At 35.1% G+C, this 20,936-nt stretch overlaps 1 protein-coding gene across 4 annotated transcripts in view; it reads right to left on the bottom strand.

Annotated features, from left to right (window-relative positions):
- Rpgrip1l (RPGRIP1 like) overlaps window positions 1–20,936 on the bottom strand; it is a 93,161-nt gene that overhangs the window by 13,730 nt on the left and 58,495 nt on the right. For all 4 annotated transcript variants that reach the window (XM_010629716.2, XM_033757941.1, XM_010629710.3 and 1 more), the window contains 2 exons: window positions 20,291–20,364; window positions 6,115–6,298 (listed from right to left, as the gene is read on the bottom strand). In XM_010629716.2, coding sequence (XP_010628018.1) covers window positions 6,115–6,298; window positions 20,291–20,364 — 258 coding nt within the window. The remainder of the gene's footprint in view (window positions 1–6,114; window positions 6,299–20,290; window positions 20,365–20,936) is intronic.

Here is a 20,936-nt window from a genome sequence, read left to right as displayed (position 1 = left end):
GTCACATTCTTGCTTTCAATTCTCTTTGGTATTTATCCAGAAGTCAAATTGTTAACTCGCACAGCAATTGTATATTTAACTTTTATTTATTTATGAATGAGACAGGGTCTTTCTCTATAGTTCAGGCTGGCCTTGAAATCATTATTAGCCCACGCAGGCCTCAAACGAGTGGTTATCCTCCTATCTCCCTCCTGAGTGCCAGGAGTACAGGTGTGTACCACTGTACCTGGCTTAACCTCTTTTTTTTTTTTTTTAATCTTTATCACTGAAATTAGTAAAAGAAATACTCCCCCTAATAAAAACCTCCACAAACAAGGTAATTGAAGATTATATGTGCTTCTGCTCATCCAGTTTGCCATTACAATGGACTGTGTATTTTCTTAAAGATAATGATAGCTATCATTTATTGAGTGATGTTTATGTACTAGGCCCTACACTCTATACTTTTACTGTGATTGCATAGGTTAAGAACCATGTTGACCACATTTTATAGATGATTATACAGACCCAGAGAAGGTAAGAGATTCATCCAAGAGGACCTAGTTAGAAAGCAACAGGGTCAGAACTTGAATCCAACAAGGTCAGCCTGCAGAGCCTGCCCTCTCTAACCTCCATGCTCTAACTCCTCTTTCCATAGGAAGCAAAAACCCTTCCTGCCCCTAATGCTTCAGGGGTTTTGTTTGGAGTGTGCAAGAGAGTTCTTACCAAGGAAAGCCACTTCATTTATTTCCCTTTCACTCTTTCACAAAGGGATATTGATCAGAAATACCTAGTCTACCTAGGTGAGTTAAGTACAATCTTTCAGTTGAAAAATTAAAAAAAAATTTCTTTTTGAAAAAATTCTAGCTCCTTACCAGTAAACTTAGTTCTATAAAGTAAACCAAGACAAAATTACAACTCTCCTGCTTGTACAAACATTGACTACTGGGCATCTTGAGCTAGCCCAGTGGTTCTCAGTTTTTAATATGCCTCGCAATCCCTTGGAGGGTTTATTAAATGCAGATTACTGAGCTGTACCCTCTGAGTTTCTAAATCAGGAGGTCTGGGGTACAGCCTAAGAATTTGCAATTTTAACACTGACCTGGGTGTTGCTATTGGTCAGGGTTCCACATACTGTATTGAGAAACACTGTTTAGGCAAACATTCCTTTGACTAATTTTTTTTTAATCAGTGCATATTTTTTTTATTCTGGTACTGGAAGTTGAACTCAGGACCTTGTACTTGCCAGGTAGGTACAGCACCACTGAGCTACATCCCTGGCCCCTTCAGTGCCTAGTAATTTTGCAAAACACTGGGTTTCATGGTGGCATTTTCATACATGTATAAAATGTATTTTGATTATATCCATCCCTCATTACTCTTCTTTACAGCCTCCTTCCTTGCTCCTCTTTGATCAATTTTTAAATGGGAAGGAGAACTACTCAACACTGTGGGATATAGGGAGATTGTGGTCACCTGTGATTAAATCATGATCTTATGAATTCCATGACTCATTTGGTGTTCTGAACTAATGGTTAATTTTTTTTCTTACAATTTCAAGATTTAAAATCCATCCTTAAAAAAAGTGATCCTTTTTTTAGTGATAATTACTGAAAGTATCAGGAATTTCCAAAAGCTAAGATATTTAACTTTGGTTTTGAGACAGGGTCTCACTATGTAGTCCAGGCTGGCCTTGAACTCACTATGTAGCCCAAGCTGGCCTTGATCTCCTGCCTCAGCCTCCTGAGTACTAGGATTAGAGGCATGCACCAAATATTGGCTATGGTATTTAACTTTCATTTCAATCAGAAATCACAGTTGTTTAAGATTTGCTAGAGTTCTGATGTAAACTTAATAAATGTATATATCTCTAAAAGGATATAAGCAAGTAGTCCAAATACTTGAGTTGATCTTCCACTGTCTACCATTAAAAATATCTTTCTTACACAGTGAAATACTATTTAGCCATAAAAACGATGAAATCTTTTCATTTCTGACAGCATGGATAATCGTTATGTTAAGTGAAATAAGCCAGGCACAAAAAGACAAACATTCACGATCTCACTCGCATGTGGACTCTATAAACATTGACCCTAGAAAGCTGCGTGTAGAATAGTTGTACTAGAGGTTAGAGAAAGTAGGGAAGAGTGCTGGGGAAAGTTTGATCAATGTGTACCAAGTTATACTTAGATAAAAGAAGTAAGTTCTGGTGTCCTATGGCATAGCAGAATGACTGTAGATAATGTAAGGTATTATATATTTCAAAAAAGCTAGAGGGAAGGCTTTTGAATGCTTTCAACATAGAAAATAATAAATGTTTAAGAAGACAGGCTTACCATGATTTGAACATTACTCAATGTATACAGGTATACAAACATCACATGGTATCACATAAAGACAAAATTATTTCATTGATTAAAAATATATAGAGTAGGGAGGGACCAGGAATTTAGCTCCATGGTTCTGCTGCCTGCCTTGCAAGGTCCCGAGTTCGATCGCTGGTACCAAACAAACCAACAAACGTGTGTGTGTGTGTGTGTGTGTGTGTGTGTGTGTGTGTGTGTGTATAAAAAAAAAAACCCCCATATATATACAGAGTAGGGAGGGACCAGGAATTTAGCTCCATGGTTCTGCTGCCTGCCTTGCAAGGTCCCGAGTTCGATCGCTGGTACCAAACAAACCAACAAACGTGTGTGTGTGTGTGTGTGTGTGTGTGTGTGTGTGTGTGTGTGTATAAAAAAAAAAACCCCAATGTATATACATTTCAGCAAAAGAAAAATAGTACATTTTTTTCAGCAGAAGGTGTTACCCTCATACAGGGCCCCCAGAAGATGATGTATTATCACAGAAAATCCACTCTACCAATGACCCTTAGAGAAGAAAGTGAAAATGCATGTGCCACAATCTCAGTGGCTAAGGTTACCCAAACAGCAGTTTGATGTGCTAATAAATGTCTGGAAGCTAATGGTCACCACTTTGAGCACCTCTTGTAACTGTAGAGACCAAAAGTAACTTTTATTAATTTCATGATGCCTCAATAAATTTAGTATTAAACTATTTATACAAATTTTTCTCTTCCTGAAGTGTGTATACACTTTTTTTTGATAGGCTCTATATATTTAAAAAGTCCCTTGCATCTGCAGGTTAGAGAAATCCTTATTTCTCTATAAATGTCACATGCCAAAGGTTTAATTATAAAAGGTTGATAATCTTGAATCTTCAATAACTTTTGTATTATACTATTATCATCCCTGTAATCCTTATCTTTGCCAAATTTCTCCTCCCATTAGTAAGAAAATCTGATGTTCTACATCCTTTTCTTCTGAATTAAACTTTAACTGTTCTAAGAGATAGACTGTGCACTCCACAGAGACTCAGGGCCTGATATGTATAAGTCTCACAAAAAGTTCAGATGATTTCATTAATCTTTTTTCTTCCCACTGTCAGTTCCTTAGAAACCTTTATTCAGCCCAGACATTTCTCAGACCTGCCATTAATCTTTTTCCCCAAAACTATTTTCTTGCTTTCTCATCATTCTCTGAGCAAACATTTTCATGTCCAATAAAATACAAATGTTATGTTCTTGCTACCAACTGAATGCCCAGCAAGTGGGTTCAAATTCAGTTTTTTCCAGTAAGAACAGCCCTGAGAAAATGTATTTTTGTGTAGGTAGAACTGTTATTAACACCTCTAATAAAGCCTGAATTCAATTATGAGTAATCCTAGGGATCAGTAGTCTACACTTCTCATCTTATTTACCTAATTTAGGCCTCAGCACTCAAATTCTTTTTGCATAGAATCAGGTCATAATACAGGATAAAACTAGGGCTAGTTTCAGCTAACCTTGTTACCAGTATGATGATCAAGCAGGAGATAGCATGTACTAATTGTCTTCTAAATTTTCCATTTGAATTAAAAAGTCAGTTTGGAAATAAAATTACTTTCATTAACATTTAATGAGATTTGGAAGATGTAAGGTTTCTGCTGAATTAACCTTCTATTTCAAGTAATAAATGAATGGTAAATCATTACAATAATTAAAAATAGTTGCTTATTAACCAAAGATTCAAGGACATCTTCTTGTAATAGGGACACAAACATAATAATTTAAAAACATTTCCACTACGTTATACTGAAATGAAAAATATAGCCTTTAACAAGGTTAATACTAATTTTCAAATTTGCTAATGACATAGGACTTCATCTTTCAGATACCATAGATATACAACAGCATTAATTTGCTTCTGAGTACATTCCTCCCTCCTTCCTCTAGATAAATAACATTAAAATTCTTTCCAGTTAATCTGCAAATTCTACATAGTCAAATCTTGCTAGTTAGGAATAGAAGTTGTAGAAAAGTATAGTAAATATTTCTACTCAGTTCATTCATAATAGGCTATTGTTTTCTTGTTATCAAATGGCTAATTCATTACATAGACAACTCTTAAAATATCAATTACATAGCTCTAAAGAAAACAAATGGAAAACAACCAGTCAATAACGACAACAAAAATGCCAAATAGACTTAGGTAACCACGGGAGAATGTACCAAATAATAGACACTTGAGCACGTATCTGCAGCCTTGATCCAAACAAGGATATGCATTGCTCTTGAAGCAAATGGAAACATATGTTCTGCTACATGGCCAAGTTTCTCAATGTAAAATCAATTTTTAAAAACAATTTCGTTGCCAGTCCAACTAAACATTTAATTGCTGACCTTTATAAAGAATAATACAATAGGCAAAGAAGTTTCTTTCTTTTCTTTGGATAGGTTCATTAAAATAGTTAACTGAATAGTTTTTTCTTTACTGAGGGTATTTTGATATAGTTTGCTTTTCTAATACTTTGCACCTACAGATTTCTAGGAAGCTTGAGGAAATATTTTTGGAAATGCTTATTTTATATCAAGTGAATGAAAGGAAGGAGGAACCAAGGATTCTTGTCCTGACCACAGTACTTGTTTACCATGGTCTTCTAAAGCCACCTGTTATTACAGAATTACAGATTTTGAGCTACAAAGGACCTTAAAAGCACTTCATTTTTCATATAAACAGATAAGGAATCACAAAACTAAAATATCTTGCCTAAATTCACATAATTAGTAAGAACTGTGGATATGGGGAAGACTAGACCAGATCTCTGGATATTCAAGATTACTGTTTCAAGTAATGATCACATTTCTAAAAATGCCAGTTGTAAGCAAAGCAAAACAAAAAACAGGTAACCACAAGCATTTGTAATCCTGCTGATACAGTAGCATGATTATACGTGTTTCTTAAAATGTAATTTCTAAAACTGGTAAGAAAAAATATTAGTGTTCAACTAGTATGAGATGGCCTGTTTTGCTGAAGATGAGGCAACGCTCCATCACTATGATTTGTTTTAATACAGGGCTCTAGGAGAACTTACTAAGCAATTTTAACTTATGGGTATGGCATCTTGTTATGATTTTTTTTTATTCCTCTCTGATGACAATGTAGTATTCTCTAAAACTCCTTAACATTGATGGATCTAAGAATGTACAGAGTACCCACTGGATCTGCATTTGCCCAGGAGACTTACATGTCAAGTAGCTGATACATCAAGTGCTAAAAGAGAAAACCTGCCTGCTGCAACAAATGGATGTCTGGGCTAGCTTATGGAAAGGGAGTGTAGGAGCTCAGCCTCTACCCAATTACAGTCTTGAACATTTAGGCACTGGGAGAGATATGCACATGTATTCTAAAAATATCTATGCACTGACATTGATCCAAAAGGTAGACAAAAATTAGGTCACTGAATTATATGAATGATACTGATTCAAATCTTACTATTTCCCTCTCCCCATTGAAATACCATATTTTTCAATTAAATTCAACTACAGACTTAGGTGGCATTTTTCTACTGATAATATCTCATAGCTGGGATAACTAGACACACACACACCCTGTTTTTCCATTGTTTTTGTTTTTTCTTAACTTTAATATTACTTCAATTTTATTTTCTTAATCCTTGTGCTACAGGTTTGACTTTCATTAATCTTCCATGAGGTTATGTGAACATTAGAGGATTAAACTTTCTGCATTTTTCTTCAGCTTCCATCATAGATCAAAAAAGACAAAAAAGTCTGTATTACAAATGAATCACACATACCATTGCTATAGTTATAGTAGACCCACTGTTCACTCTTGGGCTTTGGAAGTGACATAGGTGTCTCTTCAGCAGGAAGGCTGTAGAATCGGCACTCAACGAATAGCCGTTGGATGGTGTTATCCATAGTGATTCGAGAATTGTTAAGGTTTAGAGCTATGATTTCAATCCGAATTTTCTCTGCTGGCTGTTTAAAGAGCAAAACCAAGAAACAAAAATATCAAGCAAAAGCCTTTATTCTTTTCCACTATCAATTTAGAATAAAGAATGGAGGCCAATGGGTTTCTTTCCTGGAATGTAGTGTACACTACTGTATGGTACACGTGATAGATTATTCACGACACAGAGAGAGAATGAGATTCTAATGCTCCAGGGTTTGAAGTTAACAGTGTCATACAATAGTCTCCTGATTTACATTTGAGGCTATAAATACTCCACTAGTAGTCTATCAGGAGTGAAGATTATGAGATCTTCATCTCAGACAGCTTTCAGAATGACAAGTATCATTTGGCCTTATTTCAAATTATGTAGTGACATACATGTTTATCACTGCTTTTATTTAATTTATAGTACCTGAGAAAGTTTCAATTATTCAAATATCAAAGCCTGTTGAATGCTTTATCACTATTATGCTAATAGTATACGTAGCTATATAAACCTATATTAACTAGAGCAGAAACTATAGCTCATTCTCATATTCTCTGCCACAATATCCTTCATTCAATAAATAATGCATTTTCAGGCAAAAGCAAAATTTTATATCTAACACATGTAGTCTCCTACAATTTACTTTTATTTTGCATTTACAGAATTAACTAAAATGAGGGCCGGGCATTTAGCTCAGCGGTTCGGTGGCCTGCCTCGCAAGAGCAAGGACCCGAGTTCGATCCCCGGTACCAAAAAAAAACCAAACCAAACCAAAACAAAAAACAACCAAAAAAACAGAATTAACTAAAATGATATTTATTTGCTCTTCCCTTTTTAATAGTTAGGTGTCAGACATTACTGTGAGTCACAAAGATTTCCTTGAGTAATGATTTCCAATAAAAGACTATGATTTAAAAATCAGATCACATCAAAATAATTCCTTAAATTTTTTGCAATCTAAAATTTGTTCTTTATTGTCAAAATGCCTCTTTATTAAGTTCAGAGACATGCCATTGTAAATTATATAACTTCAATAATAATTAGCAAAATGTAAAAATAAGGCTTGCTTATATGACCTGCTTTGGGGAATTCACCATTAAATGTACATCAGTGTGCAAATACACCATGATGATTATGTAGATATTTCAGAGTATATAATATAATTAATCAAATTGAAAAGCCTAAGTATCCTATTGTAAAAATATCCCCATAAAGAACAATTTCCATTGCTGTCAAAACCCCTCAATATTTGATGAAGTAATTTTACCCCCTTCTTTCAAAAGACATTTTCTTTCATTATGTATTCTAAGACACTTTAACTAAAAACTCAAATCTGAATATTTCAATAAGGTTATTTTATTATTCAGTAGATTCATGGAAATTTTACTAGGATGACAGAGAAAATTCCACACTATTCTGTCTCCACTAATACAGGTACAAGGCTGCAGCTGGCAATATTACTAGGATTAGCATAGTATGATGAAATATTTAAAGGAAAATTTTTTCTAAAACCTAATAAATCAAATGACTGCCAAATGTCATTAAAGTGATGGTCTTTGACTAGAATATGCTTTTCATATTCAAATTTGAAAAGAAAGAGATGAAAGCCTGGAAAGGTTACTCGGTTTCAACTAATAACCTCAAGCCCTCTCCCTTCACGTGCATAAAAAATGAAGATGGCTCTATTGTCTAATCTCACCTCAGCAAAGCCCTTCTCCACTTGCTGAAGACTACATGGTAAAGAAAATATGTTAAATGATTATTATTTTTTTCCTAAAAATGTATTGTGATTATGAAAAGTACTGCACACACATATATTTCATAATTTCAGTCCACGTATAGCACAATGCATAATTAAGTCTTTCACATGACTTAGAAATTTGACAAACTTAAGAGTTGTTATAACAAGGATACCTTACAAAATATTCATGCTTTTGCACAAAAGAATTAAAGGAAAATAGCTATAAAACGGAAAAAAGAGGTATATACTTATTTCTACTTTGTAAAGATAGAAATTCAAAGTTGTTTAATACAGAATAGAATGGAGACAAATGAAATTTATAATACAATAATCAAGCTTATTTAAATGATTATTTTATTAATATATTAACTATACAGTCCCTATATGGAAGCTTTCATTATTCTAAGAATGTAGCCTGTCAAAATAAGACTATACTCAACTCTTTAAAGTTTAAAATATAATTCTAGATAAAAAGATATCTGAATCCTACCTCCCCAAAAGAATACAAAAACAAAGAGTAAAATTAAAAACTCAAAAGAACAATAAAAAATAAAATATGCCATACTATCCAAAGAAATAAACAAACTTAAAAACTTTTATGCTGGTCTAGTTTTATTCCCTGATCCCTAATATTTCTAGTAGATGACCTTTTCAATTCTCTGACCAATAATAATAACAAAAGTTATGTTATCATTTCTTCATTCATTTGATGCCGCATGAAGTAACTTAAATCCAAAAAGGGATGTTTCAAGAAGTATTATCTAGGAAAGCAAGCTCTGAGTAAAGAATTTTCCTAACATTATAAATTTTGACTAAGTCTAGACAATTTTTTTTTTTTTGGTACCAGGGATTGAACTCGGGTCCTTGCGCTTGCAAGGCAGGCCACCGAACCGCTCAGCTAAATCCCCAGCCCATGACAATTTATCTTTCAATACTGAACAATTCTGGTTGTGTGAGAGTCCTTGTGAATCAAAAGTTCAACTGGATCGTATCTGATGATTTGAAGATTAGAAGGCACATAAGATTAGAAGGCATAGTAGACAACTCCAACTCAATGTGTCAGAAATGAATTCATCATTTCTCCTCTCAATACACCTCTCTCTCTGTCTCATGCAGCCTCTAAGATTTCCCTACCTCAGCTGGTGATAATTGTGTTTTAGTTGTCACCTTTAGCCAAAAGAATTGGAGCCATTCTTGCCATTTCCAGTGTTTTCACACACTGTTATCCTACAGGCCACCCATTTTTGTTCATCTTACTTCCTAAGTATCTCTAGGAGTCATTGAATTGTTGAGAGCATATGGTATTTCAGAAATTGTGCCGGCTAGTAGGGAAATAAAAAGAGCAAGGTACGTTTTCTCATTGGAGGTAACCAATACAACCACTTTCTAGTTATTAAAAGTGGAAATCTGACTAAATAAGGAGAAACTAGGATGAATTAGTATAAAAGATAACTCGAAGCAGGTTGATGGATAGTAGAAGGCTATCAACTCAGTGATGTAGGGATGATTATACTGGTTATTGCATCACTGGTGTGGGATGCAGCTCACGCCCAGTGAGTGGATCTACTCTTATGACTGTGAGAGAGATGAGGCACTCCTATCTTTAATTTCTTGCCTGCAATCCCAACCATTCTCCTTATTATGCAAGAATTTGGTCCTTAAAAACCAGTCAGGTATCACTTTTCTTCTGGAACACTCCAGCCATTCTCTCAACATGTGGTGTGCTGTTTATATTACCTGGATTTTGCAACTGTTGCTTATTGTCTGAAATCATCTTTTCCATCAGACTGAATTCAGGTAACTGAGACCCTGACCCACACAGGCTCTCCTTTATGGAAACATTAATCTCCAAAAGCAAGTTACTCGGTTGTTTCCTTCCCTGGCCCCTCAGTGAACTTCTTAGTCACACTGTACTGCATGTATTTGTTATGCATCTGCCTCTCTCCAAAGATGTGAGCTCCAGTGGGGCAGCATTGTATTTTACTCTATTTAACATGTTTCCCAGCATCTGGCACATAGTAGGCTCTCAGTAAATATTTAATGAAATAGAGGAGGCTGAATATGTTCTGTACATTACCTTTTATATATTGTTAGAACTATGTGAAGCTGCAGTTACTACTGCTTTATCCTTTAAAAAATGTGTCTGCCATGTTTTGCGAAGTGGGTGATTGTTAACGACTGCAAAGTGTTTAGAAATTTTACTGCTCTCAATTTTTTTCATTGAGTAAGACTATCTCAAAACAGTGTTGAATCTAGGTGATAGGGTACTATTACTTGAACTTTTCTGTATGTATGAAATTTTCACAATAAAAACGGAAGCAAGACAATTCAACTAGGAAAACGAGAACAGGCAGTAAATTCTCTACTGATTTAGAAGGCAGTGATTGAAGCAGTCTTTTCAGATACATTCTTTATGTCTGTTCAGAATTATTACAGCAAAATGACAAGTCATAGCTTTAAAAGGTATTAGCACCCTTCACATGCAGCAAGTTGGGCAGGTGGAAGAGGCATCAGGATTTTCCAGTTCTGTTTCCTGTCTCTGTATGTGGAACTTTATTACTAGGGAAGATGCTTTGTCTCAGTTCTGTCTTGTTCACCAGTTGTCCCACAACTTTCCTAAGTAGTGAGATGTCAACATCAGCATGTAAAAGAGCATTTATAAATTTTGATTGTTTTGACTGAACAGAAGTAACAGAGAGGACCCAAATAAGACCTACATATAACTTATTTTTAGTTGCCTATATAGATGGACACTACACATTATGTGAATGAATGATATGGAAATGTGATGACAGCCTGTATTACTCACAGAGAAAAGTAAATTATACCAATCATGATTTTGGCTCACTTCCACTTAGTGCTTCCTGACTGATGCTCATTCATATTTTAGGTCCTATTTTTCTATAGTATTTACTTAGGCTTATTATTGCCAAGCTGAAAATTTTTGTTTTATATCAGATGATTATATTGAATTCTTTCTCTAGTTTCAGCCATCACAACAGCCACATTGGTACTGGATTGTTAAGCTTCTAAAATCTAATTCAACCAGATAACCCTTAAATACAGTATTGCATAACTCAGAATGGCCTATGATAAAAGTTTTGCAACTTGTCTCAGTCACTAAGATTTAAATCTAACTGATGAGATTATGGGCAAGTTTAATTTTATTCAACTTCTATAATGAAGAAGCATTTCTTTAATTTTTAATCAATTAGTTGTAAATACCACTGCACTCGGACCAGCCGCTTCAATTTTTAATCATAAAACTTTTCAAACTGAAAATACAGAAAATTACATGATATATTCAAGTACTCACTGTCTTACACAGATGTTACCATTTTGTTGAATCTGATTCAAATCTTTTTGTTGTTGAAGAGATAAAGTATTTCAGATCCAGGTAAAGCTTAAACTGTCAAGTCTTTTTCCTTCCTCATTCCCGAGAGGTAATCACTATACTGAAGTCAGCGTCAACATACTTTGATATTTTGTAGTAAATACATATCTTCTAAACAATACACAGTATTCTTTTCTGTTTTTAGATTTTATTATTAGTGGCTTCATATTCTAGTTATCATTCTGCAATTTGTTTTTCTCAATTCTATTTCTGGTATTTATAACTCAAATTCATTTATATTAACTTCTATAGAACTCCATATATAATCTGTAGTCCATTTGTTCATTTATCTACTGACAATTAAATGTTTACAATTACTTTGTATTACAAATAGTGTTGCACTGAATATCTTATGTTTTCTTGTATATAATCATGATTCTCTTAAGAGCTGGTGTTAAACGCGTTCCCTAGGTGACTCGAATGTGCAGCCAAGGGTGAGAAGTGCTGCATTTCCTTAAAGCCCTGGTTCTGACACTTTAGCACACCCTGGACTCATCTGATAAATCGGCTTTCATTCAGTAGGTCTGGAGTAGGACGCAAGAATTGCATCTCTCACAAATTCTCAGATGCTGTTGATGCTGCTGGCTTAGGGATCTTACTAAACGAAAGAAAGATTCATCCCACATCTACCGGCCCTTTAAAGATATTTATAGATGAGCTCCCACAGTATTCATATTAAACTCTTCTTTAGTTAAATAATATTTTTATGTAGGATTAGCTAACAAATTATTTGCTTTTTAGAGGCAATCTACACTCATTAAAAATAACAGTATATAAATTATAAAAAGTAAAATATAGAAAGCTTTGTTTCATATGTCAAAAGGAAAATTCCTTAAACATTAAATCTAGTAGGATTTATTTGAGCAAAGCAAATCAAAACTGATTGGTGAATCAGGCAGTTCCTAGAACCACAGCAGATTCTAAGAACTTTATCTAACAATGTGATCAGAGAGCATTTATAGAAAACAATTTAACTAACTATAGTCTAGTCAACCAGGCAACTGGTGACAGCTTGAGTAGTTCATTGTTTATAACTTAAATAGCTAACTGGCGATAAGTTCTTGTGCAACTAACCAAAGCTCAGGTACTGTAATTAAATTCTATATTGTTTTGTTCTCTTCAGCCCAGTGCAGCTTCCTAGTCCAAATCTATGGTCTCCTACAAAATGTTACTTACCACATCCCATCCCCTAAATAAGGGTTGGCAACTTTCTTCCATAAAAAGCTAGACAGTAAATATTTTTGGCATTGCAGGTTACATAGTCTCTGTTGCAAGTACTCTGCCCTTGTAGACTGAAAGCAGCTATAGACAAAATGTAAGTGTATGGGTGTGGCTGAGTTCTAATAAAACAGATATAGCACATGAGCCATTATTTGCTGATTCCTGCCCTAAAAAATATTCATTGCTAAACTGTTTGGCATGTATCTTTCCAGACATTTTTTTTGCTTATATTTTAGCTTATAAATGTTGTATCTGTATGTTCATATAAAACATATGTATGCAATATGTATATGAATATACTTTTTATTTCTTTTTAAGTGGAATCACTAGTGAGATGTAATTTCTTATCCATTAGTTTGGTGAAGTGTGATAGAAGGAAATGGGAATTTTCACACACTGTTATGTACATTTTAACCAGGAGTGTTTGTTTTTGCATTAGGAAAAACTGGCAGAAATCTAAGAGTCCATGAAGAGGGATTGTTTAAATAAATATGGAAGACATTTAATGAAATACTGTACATACACTAAAAGAAATAGAATGCTTTTATGGAAAGATGTTCCTAGTATACTAGTAAGATATGAGTGAAACATAAAAATAGCTCAAAAAACATTATTATCAGGACAGGAATTTGAACTTCTCGTTTTATATATTTTAAAACTTACTATATAGCCTAAGTTTACACATATAAAACATTGAGAAGTTTATTACTCAGATAGAATACTGTTTGATTCTTAACTGATTTATAATTTTTCGTATGTGCAAATGCACACACAAAATGCTTTCTGCATTTTGACTTTCAAAGTTTAAAGACATATTTTGCTGAATGTTGTTATTACAATCACCTGGGAATGTCAGCCTAATGTTCAGAGAATCTGGTTACCAGGTGCAACTGCAATTTAGTACAATTGAAGATGGCAGCTTTTACAAAACTGCTATTAGTAGGAACAGCAAAAGAGAATGATGTAAATATGTACTGCACAGAAGTCTCCATTGCTCTTTCAGCCTGTGATTTTCCATTCTCACCTTTGGGCAAATTTTAAGATATCCTTGAGTTAATGGCAATATATTTTGTTGTGGAAAATGAATGCATTATTGGAATTAATGCAAAAGAAGGATCGTTAATGTTTTTAATGCCATGGCAACTGCAAATGTTCATTTTTGATGTCTATTTTGAGGACCTGAAACAAGGCTTTTAATCAATGTATTATACATCAAGTTGATACTGTTAACTTCTGATTATTCAAATTAATAAAATATTCATAGAGAAATGTCCAAAGTTTTATATTTCTCAGACTCCTGCTTCCCCCACCCCCATTAATTATCATGCCCAGAAGCTTTTTAGTAAAAGCAGCAGTCATCAGGCTGACGGAATCTGACAGGCCAGCAAGGCCCAATTACACTTGTGCTCTGTGGCACTTTGATGTCCAGGAAACGAAGAGAGATAGGGGCAAATTGGGTAGCACATTATGTTAATGACTGGATTTAATCCAGTCACTAAACTTTATGTAGTCTGTTAAAAAAGATGCTAACACTAATTATACCACTTTGGAAAGGAAAGGAGGGGACAAGCATTTCATACTGACAAAGTGAAGCTCATAAATGTTGTAAATGAAGTGAAACAAAATGAAGTAATCTATGATTCATTATAGATCACAGTCATGAAGAAAAGAGAAAGAAACAAGTAATATGCTGAAGTCCTGTGAAATCTATGAGGTTCTTTTTAAGAATCAACATTTCTAAGATATAATTATGAGCTGTCAGATTCTGTAACACATACACACAAAAGCTGAATGACCTTAAATTGCTTATATAGTATATTAGATATTCAAATTCCATAGTATAATTGGCATAAATGGTATTTATTTTAGACACTACTTTTAGTTGTAATTTTGCAACATTATAGGAGAGAGGCAATTATCACAAAATCTATAAAGTGGGGATAACAATGGAGTAGGCTCATCTGATTATTTTTAACTTTGTGTCTTTAATCTATTCTTTACACTATTTACAGTATCTTTTAAAATGCATTGCAGACTATAAAGTCCCTAAGAACAGGACAGTATTTCTCTTCTTCATTGTTCTATATCCAATCCTTAGAACAAGGCTTGGAACACTGCAAAGAAATATGTTAATCGTCTTCCATTCATTAAATGACTCAGAAGTGACACAGTAGTCCCACCTACTTGGGAAGCTGAGGCAGGAGAATTGCTCGATCCCAGGAGTTTGAGGGAGCCTGGGCAAAACAGCAAAATCTAGTCTCAAAAACATTTTGAAATACCGAAAGTCCTCAATGTTATGGACTATGCCCATCTTTCCTGCCTATTTTCCTGTGGCTTCTCATGTGGACCACAATTGTCTCGGTCTACTCTAAAACATTTCTGAATCCCAAAACAATCCATGCTTTATATTCTCTAAAATTCTCATGAGGTTTTTTTTTGATGTGTTGTCCTTTTGGCCTATAAAGATCCTTTTCTACTCTTACCTGATTTCTATGCATCAGAATTTGGTTCAGACTTTAGTAATTCTAGGAAGTCATCCTTTATGAAGGTCTCCAAAGCTAGGCACTGCAGTGGCACAATCACTTATGTATGGTACTTATAGTCCCCAAAGCTGACTTTGGCAACCTAACTCCCCCACACTGCCCAGTGCTCCCAACAGGACTCTGTGCTTTCCCTTCTCCTAGTGCCAGGTCTGCTCCCTCTCCTCAGTTGCTCAAGTCCCTAATACAAAATGAGGCACATTTTCATATAACCTGTACATATACTGAGTCTGTTTGGTCTTTGCCCAGTATCTTGGCATACAGCTAGTTCCTAAAATCTTGGAGCCTCTGGAGTGTGAAAGGATATCTTTTGTATGCTAATAAGATGACTGATGGCTGGAGGTTTATCTTTGGAAAGATTAGGGTAAAATGAAAGGGTTGGGACTTTCATCTTGAATCCTTAACCTCCAGGGAGGGGAGAGGGGGTGAAGGTCAAGTAGATCATTAATGGCCAATGACTTAATCAATCATACCTACCTAATTAAGTGTTCATAAAAACCTCAAAGGAGTGGGATTGGAAAGCTCTGAGATAGCTGAATATGGGGAGGTGCCCAGAGGGTGACGCACTGTACCCCTTCTCACACACCTTGTCCTATACATTTCTTCATCTATGTGCTTTGTAGTAGCATTTACAATAAACCAGTGAAAGTAGATAAGTATTTCTCTGAGTTCTGTGAGCCACTTTTAAAAATTAATTGAACCCAAGGTGAGCGTCATGGAAACCTTAATGCACAGCTAGCTGGCTGGCCAGAAGCACAGATTAAACAACTTGGAGTTTACACTGGCATCCCAAGGGGAGGCAATCTTGTGGGAATGAGCCCTTCCTTAACTTACAGGATCTGATGTTACTACCTCTAGGTGGATAGTGTCAGAATTGAAGTGAAATTAGAGACCACCCTTGGTATATGAGGGGAAAAACCCCACATATATCTTGTCACAGCAGTTGTGTGAGTGTGTTATATTATGAAACTAAAATAGGATAAGTGGAGTTTGTTTTTTCCAATATTCTCAGAATTACCTAACAATATTGTACTATTATTAAGAATTTGGACATAAAGGGGCATGATTTCTGCAATTCTCAAATGCTTCATAGCAACTGTGTAAAAATGTGTTTATAAGTAAGTACATAGGTACATACTTATATACAAAAATATAAAAGGCTAGAAATGGATAAGACAAATGTAGAAAAATGTTAATTTTTGAAGCTGGATAAATGATATGTAAGAGTTCTTTGCATGACTTTTGCAATATTTAAAGGAAAAGATGTCTTCCACATGGCAGAGGAACTGGAGATCAAGACAGCTCTCCTTGTTAGGAGGGAGCCAATCTCATTTATGATCATGGTGCCAGCACCATTCAATTACCTGCTAACAGCCACAGTTCTTCATACTGCTGCACTGGGGTCAAGTTTCAGCATGAATTTTGGAGAGGACACCCTCATCAAACCACAGGAGGCACTATGATGCTGATTTCTTTAGTTTTTCCCCTCAGTGCTTACAGATTATAGCATTTTACCCTATTTGCCATACATAATTTAACAAAACTAAATTTCACCTGTTAACATAAGATAATGGCAAGTACATTCTACTGTAAGAACTTTACAAAGTACGTAGGAATTGGGGCCGGGGATTTACTCAGTGGTTCCACTGCCTGCCTTGCAGGCACAAGGCCCCAAGTTCCATCCCCAGTACCCAAAAAGAAGTACATAGGAATTGATTAACGGCTACTGAGGCATGAAGAATTGTTTTCTCTAAATGATGCTCACACTTTGTGGATAGCATCTGAAAAACCATTATAGGAATTCACATTTTAGACAGGAAATGAAGACTGTATTAGGCTGTAGCAACGTAACATAAATTACTTTCCCTGAAATAACAATAAAATATGCCTTGGTTTACTACAAAGAGATAATATATGTGCATCAGAATGAGTTGAATATTTTAGAGGACCAGTTCCGACTAATCATGCATCTTTGTTTTACTTTAGGTAAGAGCAATGTACAACTTGACTGAGATGCCAGCAACATTGCCAACATGGACATGGTTCTGTTGCAGGTCGAAAGCAAGATTTCTGAACCTCTGCACCATTAATGTTTCCAGTTAGATATTCTGGGTTCAGAACACTGCAATGTGTTGAACAGCAACCTTGATGTCTGTCCACAAGATGCCAGCAATAGTTTCTCCCAACGTGACAACCAAACATGCCTGCATACATTGTCAAATGTCCCTTGGGCAACAAAATTGTTCCCAGCTAGAATCACTGGTCTGAGTGTGTAATTTAAAAAATTTGCATATAATTTCAATGTTGAAATTAGATGAGTAAAGTGTTTAGAAAATAAAATCAGATATTGCACTGTCTTCTAGTATCTACTGAAAGATAAAATTCAAACTGTTTAGCCTGCTGTACTGTAACTGAGGCCTTGCATATCTTCCCACAGAAAGGTTACTCTGCTTGGTGCCTTCTGGACTTCTGAAACACACAATGTACATTCCCTCCCTATATGAGAAGTGCATGTGACTTTCTCCACATCTTTGATGTCCCGGTTATAGCAGGACATGCACTGTTTGTGTAACTTGATGAATGCCGCACACCTGGATTCAAGACAGAAGCTAGATGTAGCTAATTACATCTCTCTCTTTGGGGCTGGGCACTCTAGCATGACTATCTTTGGGCAATAAGTATGCAGAGAAATTCAGCTCAAAATGAGTACAAGAAAACCAGCACATGAGAAAGGGAAGGAGATGGGCAGACCAGCTCATGGGCATATCTTCCATGATTTCTCTCACAACAAATCACTCCAAATTTTTCCTTTCTCTGAATTTCCTTATTCAGTAGAATAATTGTAAGCAAGTCACTTTTTTTCTCAATATCTATCTTATTTTACTAATCTGGAAAAAATGAGAAGATGGGCCAGATATTAGCTAAATATTCTTTATTCTTTATTAAAGAATGATACTAATTATTGACATTGTAGTTATGACAAGAGGTGTGAGTGCTAACTGTAGACTGACAAGATAAATGTATCCCTGGGTAACTTGTTATAGTCTTCTAGCCTGATTTAGTGTGTCATTTCTCGTGTCCTTGTGTTCAAGAACCTAAATCATATTTGTAACCAAAAAACTTGCAGAAAAACTACTGATGCATGAGAAAGCAATGTCTGAGTCAAATATGCAGACTTATGAGGAATAGAGGATTGCTAGTAAAATGGTCTGATTGTTAATTTTAGTTGTCAACCTAGCTCAGACATTTGGTCCAATATTCTGGGCATTTGTGAGGTTGCTTCTGGTAAAATTGATATTTGAATAAGTAGATCAAGTCAAGCAGACTGCCCTCCTTTATGTAGGTAGGTCAAATCCAGTAAGTTGAAGACTTCACTAGAACAAAAAGGCTGGATAAGAGGGAATTTCTCCTTCCTGACTTTCTTGAACTGGGTCATGGGTCTTTTTCTGCTTTCAAATGTGGACTGGCTCTTCATGGTTCTTGAGTTTGCTGGCTTTCTCATACCACCACCTCTGGTTCTGTCAGGCCTGTGGACTCAGTCTGCCATGACACCACCAGCTCTCCACCAGCATGCTGACTCTAGATCTTAGGACCGCTTAGTCTCTAAAATTATAGGAGCCACTTCTTTAATAAAGCTCTTTTAATGTCTCTCTGTATATCTATCTTTCCTGTGAGCTTTGTTTATGGATACAAAATTAATCTCACAAACATTTTCCCACTGATACTATTATCAAGTTGTTCTAATAACAGGATAGAGAATTATATTCACTGGGTTGAAAAAATGACTTAACAAATAAAATTAATTGAACTGAGTACTAAAATTAAGTCTTTAGGCAACTGTATGTACAATTCCTTCCTTATCAATTTTGAACAATGGGAACTGCATATATTAGGTTGCCAGTTTAGACAAAATTATGAAAAGTAAGCATACAATAATTGTGATAAAACTTTGGACAGATAGAACGTTGATCAAGTATATACACAATGTATATCTCTATTTCATGGAGGCACCTGTGACACTGTTCTGTTCTATGGTTTTTGTTTTGCAGAGATATTAAGACAAGAATATGTGAAAGAAGAGTTAAAAGAAGTATTGCACTTGTTACCAATAAAGTAGAAAAATCTTTAAAAAGGTGTATTAATCATTTCGGGAAAATTAGTACAAACAGAAAAAGCTAAGCTTTTAACTTTACTTATATTTATTTTACAAAAGCTTTCCCCTCTCTACAATACAAAGTGCTCTGGTAGACATATAGTATGCTTGCCATATATATTTAAAATATATTTTCTTCTCAAAATTTCAATTTACATACTATCTTATAATAATGTGTACAACACAAGGCACGGAATAACTGTAAAAGATTAATTATCTTATCTCCTGATAAGGTTTAATTTTTTGTCAGAAATGGAATAACCTTAAGTTTATCAGCAGGCATTCTTAGATATGGATAGACTAAGAATTCATATTATGCAAGCTATCATAGTTTTGAATGCAATACCATATTTTGAATTTTTTAAAGTTGAGGTCTGACCAGGCACGGCAGTGCACAACTGTAATCCTAGCACTGGCTGAGGCAGAAGGATCCCCATGAGTTCAAGGGCAGCATGGGCCACACAGTGAGTTCAAGACCAGCCTAAACTACATAGAGACCCTAGTCTCAAAAAACAAAAACAAAAACATAAAATTCAGATTTGACTTGATACATCTCTTTAAACTACTCCTGAAAAGGAGTCAGAGAAGTTGGCTGGTTTTAGCAATAGTTATCTAAGCTACTGGTTTTCTTTCTTTCTTTTCTTCTTCTTCTTTTTTTTTTTTTGGTACAGGGGATAGAACTTGGGACCCTGAGCTTACAAGGCAGGCGTGGGGCCACTGAACTAAATCCCCAGCTATCTCAGCTACCGCTGTTAAGTACTTTTGGCAAAAACCATGTTTATATGTTACAGTCCATCACATAGTGAAACCATACATAAAATGTCTTGTACTAGAGAATTACTTGGCTGAGATTATGAAAATACACTAAATTTTCCCAGAAATATATCTGCCTGAGATTTTTCACTTATGAAGACTGATAATAATATGAACAAAAGAGAGCCGTATCTCAGAGCATTTCTAGTTGTTGGCATCAAACTACTAACCTGTTTGATATGCTTGGAGATAGGACCTGGAATAATACAGTCATCACTGTCAGAAGCTGATCTGTCCTCTTGATCTGTTAAAAAAGTAGAAAGGCAACACTTATCCAAGTTACCAAGTGTTTCTTGTGAAACAGAAACAAGCACACATCATAGGATAAACCATAAAAGAACAATATGATCACTGTGTCTAGATCTTTATTTTACAGCAATTTCTTCACAAATACATTTTAGAAAATAAAAAGATGATCAGAAATTTGAGTATTGATTTTGGTAAATACATACAAAGAAAATAAAAATAAGTATACACAGAATGATCAAAATATGTGAATGTTTAGATTTTTTTAAAAAAAATATTACACTAAAAGACACCTTGCCATTAATTTCCCTCAAAATACTCCCCCTCTCTTCAAACCCAGTTCTATTACTCTCTTTTTCTAATGGAAGAAGATTAAACTCAGGACCTTACGTTTGCCAGGCAGCACAGTGTCACTGAGCTCCACCCCGGCCCACTATTATTCTTGCCACTGTATGAAGCAGTTCTAGAAGTCCCCTTTTGTGTCTGTATAAGGGATCAAAATTATAGTGAATGAAGCAAGGAAAATTTTGAGGGGCAATGTAATTTTCTGTTATAATGTTTTAAAAATTT

Source organism: Fukomys damarensis, unplaced genomic scaffold (genome assembly GCF_012274545.1).
Source record: "Fukomys damarensis isolate Sample0158 unplaced genomic scaffold, DMR_v1.0_HiC HiC_scaffold_32, whole genome shotgun sequence".
Taxonomy (NCBI): domain Eukaryota; kingdom Metazoa; phylum Chordata; class Mammalia; order Rodentia; family Bathyergidae; genus Fukomys; species Fukomys damarensis.
The sequence above is the reverse complement of the archived record's forward strand: the minus strand, read 5'-3'. Positions and strand labels throughout refer to the sequence as shown.